Genomic DNA, 18008 nt, shown 5'->3' with positions numbered 1-18008 from the left:
ACAAATCTCCAATTATACGACGATTTTCCCCCCTCACTCTTCTGCAAAAAGTTTGTGTAATAAAATGTCTGCACCCGTTCCGGGAGTCAGGATGCCATCGGTCACCTTCTTCTCTGTCTCGTCTATGTAAGGACTCACTCTGGGATGCTGTCTGAAGTAGAGCTTGAGATGGTACTCGATGTGGTTCCACATCCAGACCCGATACTGACGTCTCCGTTTTGCCTCTAGTTCTCCCGCCTCCAGTGTTTCGTCCCAGAAGTCTTGCATCTCTTTCCATACTTTATCTAAACCTTCTTTCTTAATTGATGACACTCTCATAACCTACAAAGATAAAAAACATTCAGAACCTAGATATAATTCCAACAATTCATTACTCCATTACAGTACTAAGAATAAGACAATATTTAAGCACTCGTGTAATTTTTATTGTCTGTTCTTTATTTAGGAAAATTCAAGCATAATTCTTGGGTCAGCATGCCACTCTGTGACTATCAAGAACAAATCCACAGAGCAAGTGAAGAATATACTCATTTGCTAGAACAGAGTACTTAATGCTAGCTTCAGTGCTGAGCAAAGACAACCAATCACTCTGAACCCTACTGGTTCTGATACGGCATTGGCAAGTGCCTATCCTTCATTTGTATGTAGAAGTATTGAAGCCACGGTATGATGTCCTTGTACTTCTAATTTTGAATGGATTTGTATCTTTTCTACAAAATTATTGCCTAGCATTTACAACACTGGAGCAATATTTGCAAGAAATTTATTAGAGTCTGCAGGTAAATTTCACAATACATGTAGGAAGATTTGGTTTGACAATGCAACACAGGTGAGTGACCCAGGGATGTTTCCCAGGAAGACATTCTATGGAAAACTGACCCTTATTTGGGTGTGATACATACAAAGAAACCCAGAAAACTCCATGCGACTAGCCCATCCATTGGGTACAAACCCGCAACAGACTACGGAGGTTTGGCAGCTTTATCCTCTCGGCCGCCACCGGGCTCCTCAGAACAAGGAATTAGCTCCTACTCTTAAATACTCTTGACTGAAGAGGAACAGCAACTTGTAATTAAGAAGCATTTGCTTACTTACAAGTTGCTGTTACTCTTCAGTCAAGAGTATTTAAGAGTAGGAGCTAATTCCATGTTCAGAAACAATATGTACAAAATCAGAAGCCTCTTTTTCAACAATTGGCAAAATGCCATCCATTCCACATCACTGGTAATCTTGTAATTTTCAAACCAGTAATGTTGAAAAATGTTTCCTGGGCATTCCAGCCATTTGAGTGCCTAGCAGAAAACACTGGTGATAAGTTATTCGGGAGACAATGTTTGACTGTAAAGGTTTGTTTTTTTTAACACACAAAAAAGAAAGTTCAAACCACAAACTTTCTGACCAACCCAATACGGTACTTCAAACAACTCTAAAGTCCGAAATTAAGTTTCAAATACTAAACTGTAGACGCACTGAAAAAATGTGCTGTAAGCATAAATGCAATCTGTTGTTTGCTTAAGTCATCTCTCACTCATTACACTCGTGTTTTTTGGTGTTTGGGTTAAAAATTGGCGAAAACACAATATGTATAATTACTACCACTCATGATCTTTCAGCATCGCATACATTTTGTATCCTTTACATTAAAAAGTTTGTTTGGGAAATTTCAAACCACACGAGCATCTCGGTACACATTGCAAAAAATATTCATAAAAGATATAATTCCATATACTCATCATCTTGAGATATTTTGATTCATTTTTATTCACACAAAACGTAAATAAAAAGCTTCTAAACAAAAAATATTAAACTTAAATATTTATTCTCTCACACAACCATTATAATCAAATTATTAGTTTAAAAGAGCTGCAATCAATTAAAATAATTTATTGTTTTAATAACAGACTGATTCCTAAATATTTAATTATAATGAAAACAAATTCCTTCCGAGCTGCAACGTGTATTATAATATAAACACGACATACCCTTATTGTAACTAGTTTCTTTTGGCAATAGTTTTATAATTCTTGGATACAGAATTATAACTATTTAATAACACATTTACTTTTTAAAAAGAGAATTCGATCAGAACATAAGATGCGGTAAATATGTTGGAAAATCCGAGGAGGGAGATGGCAAAAGATAATTAGTTGACATCAAAATTAAATTACGAATAGACGGGGCAAAGACATCCGCACAGCCGGACCGGCGGAATAGAACGAGAGGAGAAGAGGAAAAAATGCCACCCGAGAATAATTATACGGACAAGTTTTTTTCCTGCTGCACAATCAATATAGTTTATCCCAATTGTATCACTCACTTTTAATTTTTATTTCTTATTTAAAATGGATCCTTGCCACCATAAATTTGAGAGAAACTGCAAAAAGAAAAGTTGTCCGATTTGATTACAAAATATTGAAGCAAGAAACAAAAAATAAAACCATTTAGTCAGGCATTACAGCATGGCTTGTGTCAATACATAAATAGCCTCTGTTTTTGTTAAACCCTTTTTCTCTCAACAATGCAGATGTCACAGAGTTAAATGTCATTTTTACTGTCTTTCGGAGGATTTTGTCATACTCACTTGGCTCTTTTATGTCTAATGTTAACCCAGTAGCAGTCGGTCATCCCGTAGTAAGGTGGCACTTGTTCTTTGACCTTTTATGGTAGAACTTTGACATCTGAGTCGTCGTCGTAGCAGTTATCATCGGGAGATTCTTTACTAAAATTGGTTGCGCTACTCTTTGGCAGTCACATTGGAAGTCTTAGCATGATACATTCTCCGTTTGTTTACTACTTTACCAACGTCTTTGTGAGAAAAATGTTTTAATTCAAATGCAATCTGCATACCGTTTCTGTTCCGATCTTTGGTCACTACGGCCATCGGTAAAAATGTAGTAGTCTTTTTAATTGGTAACATTCACAGTAGATTCATTCAGACATGGCCACAATGTAAAAACATTTTGCATGAGAAAAAAAATCAGAGTGAAAAGGATGCTCTATTTCAAAAGAGATTCCAGAGAGAGAGAAAATTTATAATCTGTATACTACTTTTTCTCTGGTAGTTTGAACAAAAAGAACTTAGGCAAAGCCAGAAACCACTTGGCAAGATATGCAGTGGAGTTTGCTAGGGTCAACCAACAAGATGACACAAAATGCAATCAGATATCCCCTACTTGCACTCTCTTATAACCCTCCCTGATGGAAGGAAAATACTGAATAAACAAAATGTCTACAGCCAAAGTTTTGGTGTTTGTTGAAAAGATTGTTACATTTGATTCATAGGTCAAAATCATTAACTAAGTTGCAAGTGTCTGTGTATGTATAAAAGTGTTATTGCATCTTGGTTTACACATTTTTCACACTTAACACTAAGGGAATGTGGCCTTTTATACGTATATATATGTATGTATAAATCATGTTATTCTAAAATTGCATAGTCTATTTTGTTGTAACAAATACAAACATTTATATAAAAAATAAGTTCAGTTCTCATATCCTCAAGGGAGCAATATTAAGGAAAAGATGGGAGAACCAAGGGAATAAAAGGTTGTTAAGAGATTGAATGGAATCTGGCAGAATGCCAAAGTCTCAAAAGAAAGTAAGAATGCAATATTTTTTTGTGCAGATATATTGTTAGGACTTTATGCAAAAGTTTTACTTAACTCGCACCAGTACAGATCTGAAATTTCTAAAGGAAAGCTATTTGTTATGAAGTATTTAAATGTACTTAAATCTCAAGTTACAAAATTGATAGAGCCACCCTATTGTAGTTTGAAATCAGATACTAGTTGTTGCATAACTTATATATTCCATATTCTTGACTTTTATTGAAAATTGATATTTTTTATGGATAATGCTATCATAAAGCAGAAAAGAAGATACGTGTATTCAAAACGGATGTGTCAAGAAGATCGTGTAGAATGTTACATACGACAGAGTATAAAATGAAAGAAATGACAAAATAAAGAAGAGAGATAATATGGTATGGCTATACAAGGAAAATGTTATAGATTTTCTTTTGTGACTTTCATTTTGGCAAAGTCATTGGAGGCAAAGAAATGCATACAAATAAACTGAAAACTGGAAGATATATGTGAGCATGGAGTGTGATAATTACTTATCGATTGAAAGCATATCCATAGTCTGTAAATAATCATTGCCAACAGATTTGGTGGCCCACCAGTGGCCAAGAGGTTCCGTTCCCCGAACACCGGGAGTTCGGTTGTGGGTTCGCGCCTTGCCAGGACAGGCTGGCCACATGGATTTTCCAAGTTTTCTCTGTCTGTAATGCCTGAATAGGGGCAGTTACCCTTAAAAAGACCTCCCAGAAGGCATTACCCTAGGCAGATTGCCCAAGTGTTGCATTTGCATTGCTGTAACTTAACAAAACAAACAAACCAACAGATTTGGAATAAAACAATGCCACAAAACTTACCTTCGGTCTCCAAACGTTGGATCTACTACGAACGTACTTCAGGGCACTCGTGTATTCCGTCTGACTGAGGCGGGCATCCTTGACCAGATTTCCGTCGGCCTTGTTAATTATAATCAGATCGGCCAGTTCCACCACTCCCCTCTTTATGCCCTGGAGCTCGTCGCCGGCTACGGGCGGCAGTAGCAGCGTGAATAGGTCCACCATGTCGGCAGCCGCATATTCGGACTGGCCCACCCCTGAAATAAAGTTTAATAAAGGAAGGGTTAGTCGAGGGAGATGAAAGAGCTAGAAATTATTATGACTTAAAAATTATCGTCAATAGACTATTAATTAAAGTAAATGTGCGACAATTTTCCTCGCAGATAGTTAACTGTAATGAGACAAGCCAGAAAGCAAATCCAGTAGAAAAGTCCCAAGCTGCCAAACAGCAGACAGTAAACAATATTCTGATGGAAGAACAATCAAAAATTTCTAATTCATCTTAAAACTAAGTGAATTATTTTTATATTCATTTTAACTACTAAAATGTTGCATTTTTGTCTAAATTTGGTTTTATCATTTGTGAATATTTCTTTTTAAAATAGCATAATGATTAGCAATATGAGATAAAAAGCAGGAACTACATAATACACTGATGGACTTATACTTTTATCAGCTGTTTATCAGTTAATAATTTGCATTGTTCTAATTTTTAGATAAAAACTCTAAAATATAAATTTTCTGTTGTTCTTCAAGCACCTGATGGTCTGGGACCTCTTAATCTGGACAGAATTACAAGATGTCACTTAAAATTGTCATACTGCCAGACTCATTCATTGGATGGCATTGCGTGTAGTGAGTGTTTTGTCACATTCCCAATAGCTGAGCATAGACAATCCATCTATACCAGCACTTCTCAACCTTTTTTGACTCATGCACCCTTTGCCAGCCCATTTTCCTAAGTTTTATTTCACGTGTTTGTCAAATAATGGTGCCGTACAATTATGTGTAAAAAAAATATTTCTTAATTGAAAATTGTGACAAAGGACACAGATAAATATAATTGTATTTTTATTTAAAACTAAGCATCAAGTGCTGTGATGTTGCCAAAGGCCTCAATGCAGAATCTGAATATTCTTATAGTATATCTGCCATCATTAATTTTTGTGTTTCACATACCTCTAAACCACTGAGTGCATATCCCTGATCTACACCATACAAGTTTAGTTCATTTTATTTTCTGCTTTTTTAGAAGTCATATGTGGTAGTCTAGGGTTAAATGTAAAGTTTCTAAGATTATAATGCTTTAGAGACACAACAGACATATAATTAAGGGATTAGGGACTTGTCGTCGAGTCAATAATTTTGCCAGATGAACCGAGGTTGCATAATAATTCAATAATAAGGCTCCAAAACTAAGCATGCCAAAAAATTGGTGGTCAACTAATATTAAAAAAGAGCTCTTTAAAAGGAATAATGGTATGCAATATTGCTAATTCTTTCTTGAGATCGTATACAAACTTGCCTGTTAACTGGCAATAAATCTCAGAAATTCTATGTATATTTCTTTTATGAAGAAAATGCCCAAAGCCACTGTCTAAAATAAACAAGTTACAATATAATTATTTAAGTAGAAAGACAGTCTGAGTACAAATGAAAACAGTAGCAGTTAGCATTGAAATATCTGAGTTTTTATCACAAGAATCCAAAAGAAAAATTTTGTAGTAAGCTTTTTAGTTTATACATAAAATTATCAATACACACATACAACTAAGTACAGGTAATCTTTGATGTACTCGTATACAGTCAATTAGTTCCACAAGTATATTGCATATATCGAAATTAGACACATTAAAGCACTGCATAAAAAAATTAAGGTTCACTTTTTCTAGTAACTAACAGCCAGCAGGAGTGGAAAGAGGTAATTGGTTTATTGCCACTAGCTTAGAGTCAAACTTCCCTCGGAATGGACCCACACAAACCAAAATTGCATTAGACATGTATATTTAATTTTGAAAAATGTAGGGATTACAACAAAGCCGACCTTTTAGGCAATTTTTAATCAGATTTTTTGCACAGATCATTACGTTATCTGTTTATCGATAAAAAGTTGCCTACGTTACATGGTTTTAGCTCTCAATAACGTACAAATTCTAGAAGAAAGTATCACCTACCCACAGTTTCCACGATTATCACGTCATATCCGGCCGACTCGCAAAGCAGAACGGAATCATTGGTGCTCCTGGCCACCCCTCCAGCGTACGTGCCGGCCGGAGAGGGTCGGATATAAGCATTCGGATCCCTCGAAAGTTCCAGCATCCTTGTTCTGTCTCCCAGCAACGAACCTATGAGATCAAGAAATTTTTCTTTAGTTATTATTCAATAAATTTTATTACCGATGTAAAGACTGTCAAATTTATTAATAATGTTTCAGTATCATTCTTATTAACTGTTCTCTGTCATGCTGGCCACTCTCAATAAATATGTATCTAATAAAAAGCAAGATTTACATTCTTCCACACCATCTTCAATCTCAATCTAGCTCCTGCAGATTTTTTAAGAATCAAAGAAAACAGAAAAGATAAAAGAGAGACAGGTCAGATTCAGCGTTAAAGATGGTACAAAAGAAAAAATATATATTTTAAGAGTGTATTTGATAAGTGTTACAGGTGTTGGCAAAGGTAATTATTTTGATGATTGTGTGCAAAAGTTTGTTTTGTTTACATAATAAAACTCATTAGAAATTGTGTTAGAATGTTTTGACTAAATCTCGTATATTATTATTTATGCTTAACTTACAAACTTACTTTTAAAAATTCTTACTAAAAGTGTCTTGTAAAAATAAACTTTAAATAAATATAAACAGAAAAAAATCATTACCTCACCTCCGGTAGTCGAGGAAGAAGGATCTACGGCCAAAACTGCCACCCTGTGTCCCGCACTTGTCAGCATTTTCCCAAAAGCTTCTATAAATGTTGATTTTCCAGAACCGGGAGGACCGGTGAGCCCTGGAAAATTTATAAATTGATTAATTACAACATTTCAATGATAAAATTCTTGGTTCTAATGTGTGTTATTGTTAGAATTAGAAAAATTTCTGTTTCTTTTTCCATTTACTTTTAAGGTTCTATCCACCTTATTCTCCAACATTAGACATTGCTAGTAGACATAATGTATTTTTTGAGGATTTGGACATGATGTGCATTGAACAGAGTTTCTTATTTGGCATTTGCTTTTCCTTTTATTTTAGATTATTTTTCCTTTTAGATTAATTTTTTCTTATAAAAATGGAAGTTTTAAACAAGAGTAAGATTTGAGTTTTGTGGAAATTAACTTTGTGTTTGGACTATTACTGTTGCAAGTTTGTGACACACAATACTGTAGTGTGTGTGCAAGGGAAATGCAAGGGAATGCACATGCATTACATTATTAAGTTAATGAAGTTGCATTTACAAAATACTGTATGCATATATTAATACATTATTATGAAACAAACAGTTTATAGATATCTATATAAAGCTTTATAAATATTACATTTTTGTCCAAATAATAAGCATAGCCATTAATTTGCCATATATCCTAATAATTAATGGTTAAAACAGGGTGAAAGTTAACATGCATGCAATTATTGTATGCAACAAAACATTTAAAAAACAAAAATATTGTAAATTATGTCAAATTAAACTGGAAAAGTACTAAGCATTGTCATTAATCTTTCTGTACAGAAAATTATTAACATGAAATGTGGATGCCTTCTGTGCACACACATACCTTACAGCACATGCATGCAGAAGGCATTACGACTGTTCATTCCAGTCATTAATGTTTATTGACTCTGTTGAGAGCAAAGTCCATTTTTAAACAAGAAAATTTTGAAATTTCTGGAGTGTTTTTATTGGTGGCTGATGGGATGCAACCCATATCTCTAGACCACGTCATATGTATTTTATAGGATTTAGGTCTGGTGATCTTGCTGACTGTTCCATGTGATGAATATCTCCACTGCCAAGAAAATCATTGACAAATGCCATCTTGTGAAAATGAAATTTGCACCTGTGGCACTTTGGAAAAAGTTTCACATGAAGTTCTAAAACCTTACTTATGTACGTACCTTCTTGTGGAAATGGCACCCTTTGCAAAAATATGAAGCTTGGTGCAGTTGTTATGCATAATGCCACCACCTCCAAATTGGTCTCTTTTCATGATGTTTAAGGGGCTGTATCAGATTCCCTTCTCTGTCCAGATCTAATAGAATGAGAATCATTCTGCGACTGTACTTGTACCCGTCAGCAAACAGACCAACCCCATCCATTCAAAGCCCAACGTCAAGGTTTTTGACATCATATTAAATGGGCTCTTCTATGCATGGGAATCAATGAAATGCAACATACTGCGTGTCTGACAGAAAGATTACTTGCCTGTACAGCTCGTCATAAAACTCTAAAGCTTGATTCGAGCAGAATGTAAGCCACCAACACCTGTCACATAAAATTGTCGTACATGACTAAAATTATTGTACTTCCATCTATTGATACATCTGTATACATGCAACCATGTTGCAAATAATCAAAGAACTTGATTATTCTTTTTTCAAAACAATTACATGCAAGGTCTTTTAACAATAATGGTCATCCTCCTTTATAACAACTATATAACAAACCCCAATAAAATAAAAAAATAAAATAGTAACAAACACACAACGAGATACAATATATTCAGTGAAAATATAATATTTTTTTGCAATGAGATTTAAAACTAATAAAACCAAGATATAGTTTATCTTCTATTGAATTAGCAGATTTATGATAACATTAAAATAAAATAGTTTTTTTTCCGTTAAGGCAACAGAAAGAAATATGGATACACGAAAGCCAATGCGTATTAACGGAAGGTATACAGATGTTAGAATAATGGGAAGAAAGTAAACCATTAAAATATTTTTAAGTAAAAGTCTGGTCAAAATAGTCTCTGCACTTAAAAAAATCAGGTAAGCTCAAACAGGATTGAGCAACTTGAGAATTAGTGAATAGTAAGTGAGAAAGTTTATTAAAAAAAATGAAAATCTTGCCAATTTCATTGTCGAGTTTAATTAAGAGGGAATGTGAGGCTAATGTCCAAACTGGCAATGCTATGAGCAACTGAATATTGGCAAAAAATATAGCACGTGAAATGTTTTTATTAGATACGGTTTTGAGATTGCACCAAATCATTCCACAAAGTATAGATACTTTTTTAATCAAATTATCAATATGCAATTTAAATGTAAGTTTAGAATCAAAAGTAATACCAAGATCGAGGACAGAACTGACAAAGTTTAGTAGTTGATTTTCAATATAAAAATTAATGTTACTAGGCAATCTGACAAGACCATAGACTTTTAGTTTTTTTAGTATTTAATGAAAGGTTCAGCAATTTTAGAGAATTATGAAGAGTTACGATGTCAGATTGTAGCGTAATCGGGCAGTGATTAGCAATTTTGATGTCATCATCATAGGCATTGATAAATGGGGAAGATATAAGAGAAAGCAATCTGTTTAAGAATGCAATAAAAAGCAAATTACTGAGAATAGAACCTTGAGGAATGCCAATTAATGAGAAAAATTGCTGGAAAAAAAATCTGAAATTTATAGTTTATACATATGCATTATGAAATGATTATTAAGGCAAGATAAAATATGATTTATCAATGTCAATATTCAAAAGTTAATCATTAAGTCAGAATTGAAGGCATTGGTGATATCTAATAAACAACAGAAGTAGGAAGTTTTAATTCAAAGTTATATATGATATAAAAAGTATTAAAAAAAAGGTATTTATGAATCCTCACCAAGAAGTTATATTTTGCATTCTACTTTTGACAAATTTTCATTACATTTAAACAAATCAACTTGCATCAATTATATTAAATTCTTTTTTATGTATTAGAACAAATAAAATTAAAATGAAAGTATCTCAGACATCAATTTTCTCAGGACTGTTTAATTTTAAGTGAATTTAACACTAGATATATGCATCCTTTTCAAATGTGATGCTTGCAAGCTTTCAAGATCACTTTTGGATTATCAAAAAAACAGTTTCAAATCCACTGAATACACTTAAAGTAAATATTTAAGCAGCTGATGGTGGGCTTATGCACAATATGATGTTGGCTGCTTATGATTCATTTAAAAGCAGTGGCCACAGACAGGGACGGCCAAAGGGTGGTGAGAATGGTGCGATAGCACAAAGCCCCGCAATCCTGCATGATATAACTCTTGCAAAATTTAAAAATTAATCATTTCATTATTCGCTAAATTAGATAACTTTCACTAATCTATTTAATGGATGGTATGTTTACTATTAAAATATTATTTTGTTGTTTGAAACGGCTATTTTTTATTAATAGGCACAGCAAGACAATGTTGCACCGGGCGCCGCTATTTCTCGGGATGGCCCTGGCCACAGACATTCTTCTATAACAATGACCTGTTAACATCAAATAGTGATCCCGTTGAGGAATCCACTCCTCGGTTGACATCCAAAATCTCCCCTTCTGAAATCTGGCCCAAAGTCTAGAAATGAAGCTCTGCAGCCTATATACTTCTAAACACATCTGTCTATAATTGTCCTGCTTCTGGACTTCCAATAATACACCCTTTCCTAAAATTGTCTATGTGGCATTATCACCATCAGTATAATACAGTAAAACAGTAATAATTTAAAATAAATGCTCTCTGCCTCAAAATAGTATATTGCTCCTATACATCATACTTTTCCTGTTAGATAGATGACTGGCATGACACTATCGCTAACTCCTTTCGGAGAAAAAATTTTTGAATTGAAATACAGTAGAGCCTCGATTATCCGACCCCAATTAACTGCCACCTCGGTTAACCGACCGTCCTAGTCGGCAAATTTCAAATGTCCGCTAGTGATGTGGCGCTACAATATTTGGCTATGTCTGGCTACTTTAATATTATTTTTACGTGTTTTAGCTGGCAACACTCATTCGACCATGAAAGGAAGCCAGTATTTAAACGAGGCTTAATTTTCTAATTTTTAACGATACAATAGCGACGATTATTATTTTAAAAAATTTTTGTTAGGCTTAACATCGATGAAAATTCAACGCGAAGTAGGTTAATAGCGATATACTAATATACTAATTACATGGGATATAATAATATACTACACTAATAATGGATTTTTTCATACTTTTCGGTTATCCGACTTTTCAATTATCCGACCAACCCCAGTCCCCAATTGGGTCGGATAATCGAGGCTCTACTGTAATGTGACTTCCAGTTTGTGTTGGAAGTTTGTATATAGTTAATTGGGGCCTCTGCCCCTAAGTCTTTCAAATCTGATCTCGGCTTACGTCTATCTAACTCTGTTCTCAAGATGAAGGAAGGACGAACAGACAGACGACTGGAAATTTATAGGTCTACAATTTTTTGAAATTGCAGCCCAACAAACTGACCTTGACAATTAAACTGCAATGTATTTATGAAGTCTGAATACTTTGTATAAATTTGTGCTTACTAACAAAATATTTAACTAGATCCTTGGTATTTTATTGTCTGAAAATAAACACAATTTTTTTGCTCTATCTACTGATTGAATTATGCCTATTTTTTGGATTTAAGTGTTGTATTTTATTCAGTGAAAACTTTAAAAAATTTGCTACCAAGAATAATGAAGATCAAAGGTTTTGTACAGAAATGGCAATATTTTGTTAAAAGTAATTATAAAACTAACAGCTGCTTAAATCTGATATATTTACTCTGAAATAACAATTTTGTTTTGCAAAATTGTCTTGCAAGGGATCAATTTTATTTTAGAAATGTTTTATGGCATTTACTGTAAATTGTAAATTATTACTGGCTTTAGTGTTGTCACTGCACCCAACTTGAAGGCATTTACAATTAGAATGTTGGAATTAAAGACATATCTAATTAAGTTATACAAGAAATATGACTGGATATACTCTACTGAAGTGTCCTTTTAATGTTTATGTCCCAAGCATTCGAGTCTTTCTGGATCATCTTTAAGAACTTTTGACTCATCTCAGAAATTTTAAGGTGGTAGGAGGCACATTTCTCCCTAAAGACATGCCAGGTCAGCTTGGTAACAAGGATGTAATTCTTAAAAGAACTATTCTGACAAATATCTGGTTGTATCTCTCATGTGAAAAAAATTATTCTTTGTGTTTTCTCCCTCTCAATCAACTATTAAAACTTTCAATTACAGGCAAGTTACACAAAATGATTTTTACAGTATTTTATATTCTTTTAACACCAGTTTTGTTTAGTTAATTTTACTACAAATATGCAACTATGTGGCTGAAAACATCTTATATGGCTTACATAAAGTTATAAGGCACTTACCAATTCTGAAACTTAATGATTTCTGGCCTAGCTTTTGATATTTGTTTTCTGCATTCTTCAGTATTAACGACAACAACTCATTAGCTTGCGCCTTCTTCTTGGGATGGTGAGATTCTACCAAGGTTATACTTTCAGCAAGAGAGACTCTGTCTCTGTTTAACAATCCCACATACAGCTGATGAACTCTAGGGTCACCTTCCGTTTCTCCTACACTGATTGGGAATACGTACGGCACATTTGACAGTTTCTTGTAAAATTTTGAGTCAAACTTACAAATAGATTTGCACAAGAATCGTGAATGACGTCCAATTTTCCTGAATATTCCATATTTCGTACATATCATTTTATTATTTTTCTTCCTTCCTGAAACAAAATAAACCATTTTAAATATTTTGATTAAATTAAAACTTAAAGAAATTATACAAAATAATAATAATGTGTGTACATATATACATAAAGAGCCTTAAAAATCTCTCTCTTATTTGTAGTTAGTTTAATTATAATTAATACTTTCAAATGATAAAAGCATTAATGTAAATTATCAATTTTAAATTTTTCAGTAAAGGTTAGACATTTTTAAAATAAATGATAACTTTATTGTTTTTTAAATAAGCAACATAATACTTTGAGATGAAAATATTCAATAAGATAGAGATTCAATGTAAAAATAACTGACAGGAACAACACATACACCAGTGAGAAAACCAGATTCTGTTCAAAGATATAATCTAAAGTAGAAAGATTTAGAATAAAATGTAGAAGATGACAACACAAAGTTTAAAATCTGAAATCCTAGAACAGATAATCTTATTGCTCTACAATTTATAGATCAATTTTGGATGACTTGGGTGTAAAATGCATTTAAAACTTTAGATTTAGATACTGGAAGTGCAAAATTTGAATGGTACCATTGCCAAACATTTCTGGAGTTCTGATGCAATTATTTCTGGAAATACTGCACCAAGTAGAAAACCAAACAGACTGATTGACAGATAGCATTAAGACAACCAAGAACATATTTAACTCGTTTTGCCATATTGAAGACGACCCTAAAAATCAATCTTAAGGTGAGTCTGCTAGCCAAAGTTACCAGAGTCTTATCTACTATGACATAGACAGTATTATCAACAAGAACAGATACCAAACTTCATTTTCATTATAAGCAATTTCCTTTATTTTTATAAATACACCAAGCTTCAGAAATAACAGTCTAAATCTGCTTGTTCAGAGGCATAAGCTGTAGTGGAAATACAGTATGCCAAGTTGACCCATCAATGCACAAATGATCGTCAGATGGCTCATTGTCAAGTTATTCCTTATGTCAATGCATAAGTATAGTGTTTGTTTTGCCCATATTTACAATAATATAAGCTGTTTGCATTTCTTATCAAACTATATAAAGTTTGTTTCATAGACCATGGTATCTTTGGATACCAGGTTATTAGACCATTACTTCCTCCAGTTAGTTCATTTATATTGTGTATTGGTGGTATTATCATAACTATGTGTTAACTTATTACTATACAATAAACTAATTATGATATATTACTCAACAATATTAGTTAATTGACTTAATCAAATAACTGATACCTAAATGCGATTTCCAACACACAATAAACAAAAGAATTTACTGCTGAAATGTTTTCGACAATCATTTAGAGGCCCTCATCAGGATTGAATATATAAAAAACAGTTCTATCATTCAAACTTAAAACTTAACATTTAAGTTCGAATTGCTCGGGGTCTGAAAGTGAAGAATTTGCTCGGGGGTTTTTTATCAAACATTTAAAAAGATGTTTTTAATTGACTTATTCCGAAACAGTGTCTTCTTTAATTTATTATTCTATACTTCACAATTGGGTACATGGGTAGACACTGAGCATCTTTAACATCTCTATCACTCCTCAATAAAGAGTGATGTTAAAGATGCCCAGTGTCTACCTATGCACCCAGTTGTGAAGTATAGAATAGTTATTAGTTAATGCCAAATGATACCATAATGCATAAATGCCAGAGTGGATGATTATAAGGTCGTGAGCATAGGAGTCGTCCCCAGTCGGCACCGTGAGTAACCACGAATAGTTACAGTATATTTAAGATTAAAATGTCTGGAAGTGAAGAATTGCTCGGGGGTCTGGGTAGCGTAACAGGCAACACATCTGCACAGTAAGTGGGAGTTGTGGGTTAGAGTCCCAATCCAGGATGATTCTTTTCTTCAGAAAATTAATATCTAATAAATAATAATTTAGAATAATTAAATTGCAATTATTAAATTAAATTAGATATGGTGCCTAACATCTACCTATAGTAACAAATTAATAATTAAAATTTTACAATAATGTAGTTGAAAAATAGCCTAATGTATTACGGTATCATTTGGTATTAATTAACAAAAGAAAATGATTTAAATAAAAAATTAAAATGATAAATAAAAAGACAAAAATAAAAATATACTCTTAAGTATAGTTTTACTATCATAAAACTATACCAAAGAGTATATACAGAAAAATATTAAGAACACAAGTAGTACCCAATTAATATGGTAGGTACAAGTGGTGCACTCGGGATTTTATTTCGGGGAGCAGAGCCGAACCGATAAAGGACATTTCTTTTAATAAAAATTCAATAAAATTCCCCATTATGTGACTGCTAATTGGTAAGTAATGTAGAAATAGACGACATCACACAATATAAATATAAAAATCAATTTTAATTGGGAAAAGATTTTAGGAAAATTTACTAGAGTTTTTTTCCTTTTTTACTTTGGGGATGCCTGGGTGTACAGGGGGCCCCCTCTGGGCGAGCCACTGATAGATACATTTATCGAAGAGAGCACACTAAGCAAACTTTCCATAAGAACTTCTTCGGAAATATATATCCCGGAGAAGCCGACTTAAAATATCAAAACATAAATCACAAAGCAGAACAAACGTATAAAGAACACATCTTTCATTTAAATCTTACACATTTCACCATCGGATACCATCAAAATTCAATCGTAACGATCAAATGCCATTCATATTAATTACGCAAAACCGAAAGAAAAATTGTCCTCGCGTGGAATAAATTTATTTGAAGTTTTTTAAAAAATATCTAGCAGTTAATATATCAAATATTAGCATTTTCCACAGATACACATCGACCATATTTTTTAACATTTGTTAGAAGAACGAAAACAATAACATAAATTATTTCCATGTTTATCAGGCAGACCGAGGAGGCGCGATCCATAACACCGACGGACCGGTTTCGAACCTGTATCGGAAGCGTAGAAAATCCGCCAGAGTAATCCGCACGGATCCCGGTTTCTTGCCCCGAGGTCAACTCCATCCGGGGCCAAGCCGATCCGTAACGGAAAATTAAGGCCCTCCGTACGATTCTTAGCAGGCGGCACCAACGCGCTAACAAAGTGCCAGGCCAAATACTTGTTTTATATTTAAATTCCCACTCAAATGGCCCGAAATGTTAAAACTCTCCACAGCATCACTCGCATTAGAGTCAATTTGAGTTTAGAGCATAAAAACTATTTTGGATAGAATTTTAAACAAGTCTTCTAGACAACATTACTTTCTGGAACTAAATTATTAGCAATAAAATTAAATAAGACGGATCAATTTAAATGAATAATTATGCATTTAAAGTGACGATAAACACTCTAGAACCCAGTTTTGACTCACGTGCGCAGGTAAAAATCACCATTATTTACGATAACCATCGATTTTATCTACAATTTTACCTGCGTGACGTATTTCCGGTGTGGTTCCTCGCCGAGAACAAGATTCGAGCCAATAAGATTCAAATTAATTCCCAAATTTGATCGATTTCGCTCGCGAATTCTCTTTCATCTACAATTCGACCGCCAGCGCCTCTATCGGCAATTACGGACGATTGTCGGATCGACTAATCGGAATGACGAGTTTTTGACGTCTCGTTGTTTACAATTACTGTATTTGTGACGTGTAATTCGACCGAATTACACGTCACAAATAATTGTATTGGATGATGAAGATTTGAATGGGAGAAGGAAGATTGAGATAAGAAAAAAGTGCGTGCCCCAATGTACGGTGCCCCTGGTACTTGGTATCAGAGCCGGCCCTACCATAGGGCGAAAGGAGCAACCGCTCCAGGCGCTAAGTCCTAGGGGGCGCCTCAGTGGTAAAGAAAATTAAAGGGTATAAATTTGGGGCAACCAAGGGCAGTGGCGTAGCGAGGGGGTGCAAGGGGGTGTATCAAGCACCGGGCGCTACTCGCAGAGGGGCGCCCAAATGGTCTCCAAGACGTACTATATGTGTTTCTGGAGGGTGCGCCAATAAAGTGTCGTGCCCCGAGCGCCAGTTATGTTCGCTACGCTACTGACCAAAGGGGCGCCATAATAGGATCTCGCTCCATCCTAAAACTTGCCTCGGGCCGGCACTGCTTGGTATAGATTTATACAGAATTTACTATAACTGAACTTTATGTAATTGTCTTTATATGAAACATTACACGGTATACTGTAATTGTAATATTGTAGATACATACTGTAAGGGTTGGAAGTAACTAGGCATTGAGAAATCACTATAGTTTCTATATTCCTAAAGCAATGGTGATGAAATTTATTCGATGCATACTTTATTAAACGGAAATACGGATGCATACCTTAAAGGACAATGTAGGCACAGGCGTCATCCACCTACGACACGTTTTCCTCGAATCGCGATATGGCTGGACGGGCACACTTCCGTGCGTCCGCAACCGAATCCGATTCTTTCCGAACGGATCGTGGCACGACGTCCCTTCTCCATATGCCTATTTCTGCAAAGAAACCACCGATTTCCACACTTCGTAGCGTGCAACAATTTGCACCTACGAACAGATAGGCAGTCGGCCATTTTTTTTTTTTTTTTGCCTTTGCGCGTGTGGTCTCTCTCGATCACTGTCACACCTCCGATGCGGGAATAATAAAATTCAACTGATTGATGTACACGAGCATGCGCATTTTTATTATGATTACACGATTATTACGAAAATTATAGCGATTTCTCAATGCCTAGTTACTTTCCACCCGCCAAGTATATCGTAATGACGCTTCGTAGAATTTGACACAGACACGGAACAATTTCTCCTATTATAATAGAAAAAATTGTTCTGAACAAACTAAATGATCTAAACATCCACACCGTACCGAGTTGTATACAGTCAACCGATTTATTGTCGTATAATACAAAAATACGAAAGACTAAATTACA

General features: G+C 34.3%; 1 protein-coding gene across 1 annotated transcript; it reads right to left on the bottom strand.

Moving 5' to 3' along the window:
• Window positions 1-9: 9 nt before the first annotated feature.
• LOC111620973 (methylmalonic aciduria type A protein, mitochondrial-like) lies at window positions 10-16915 on the bottom strand. Its single transcript, XM_023363000.1, has 6 exons — window positions 16517-16915; window positions 12781-13143; window positions 7300-7422; window positions 6589-6759; window positions 4436-4671; window positions 10-321 (listed from the first exon to the last, which is right to left on the bottom strand). The coding sequence occupies exons 2-6, from the start codon at window positions 13121-13123 to the stop codon at window positions 34-36; spliced, it is 1161 nt and encodes a 386-aa protein (XP_023218768.1). The 5' UTR covers window positions 13124-13143; window positions 16517-16915; the 3' UTR covers window positions 10-33.
• Window positions 16916-18008: the final 1093 nt, after the last annotated feature.

This window comes from Centruroides sculpturatus, unplaced genomic scaffold (assembly GCF_000671375.1).
Source record: "Centruroides sculpturatus isolate CEXI.00-Female unplaced genomic scaffold, Cexi_2.0 scaffold252, whole genome shotgun sequence".
Lineage (NCBI taxonomy): Eukaryota > Metazoa > Arthropoda > Arachnida > Scorpiones > Buthidae > Centruroides > Centruroides sculpturatus.
Note: the sequence above shows the minus strand (reverse complement) of the source record. Positions and strands in the feature narration are given on the sequence as shown.

Excerpts from the sequence above, each read along its gene's own strand:
- LOC111620973 (XM_023363000.1), bottom strand. The coding sequence starts at position 13,123 with ATGATATGTACGAAATATGGAATATTCAGGAAAATTGGACGTCATTCA. Across the intron at positions 7,423-12,780 it reads ATCATTAAGTTTCAGAATTG|GGCTCACCGGTCCTCCCGGT; the intron begins GTAAGTGCCTTA and ends TAAATTTTCCAG. Across the intron at positions 322-4,435 it reads CCAACGTTTGGAGACCGAAG|GTTATGAGAGTGTCATCAAT; the intron begins GTAAGTTTTGTG and ends TTATCTTTGTAG.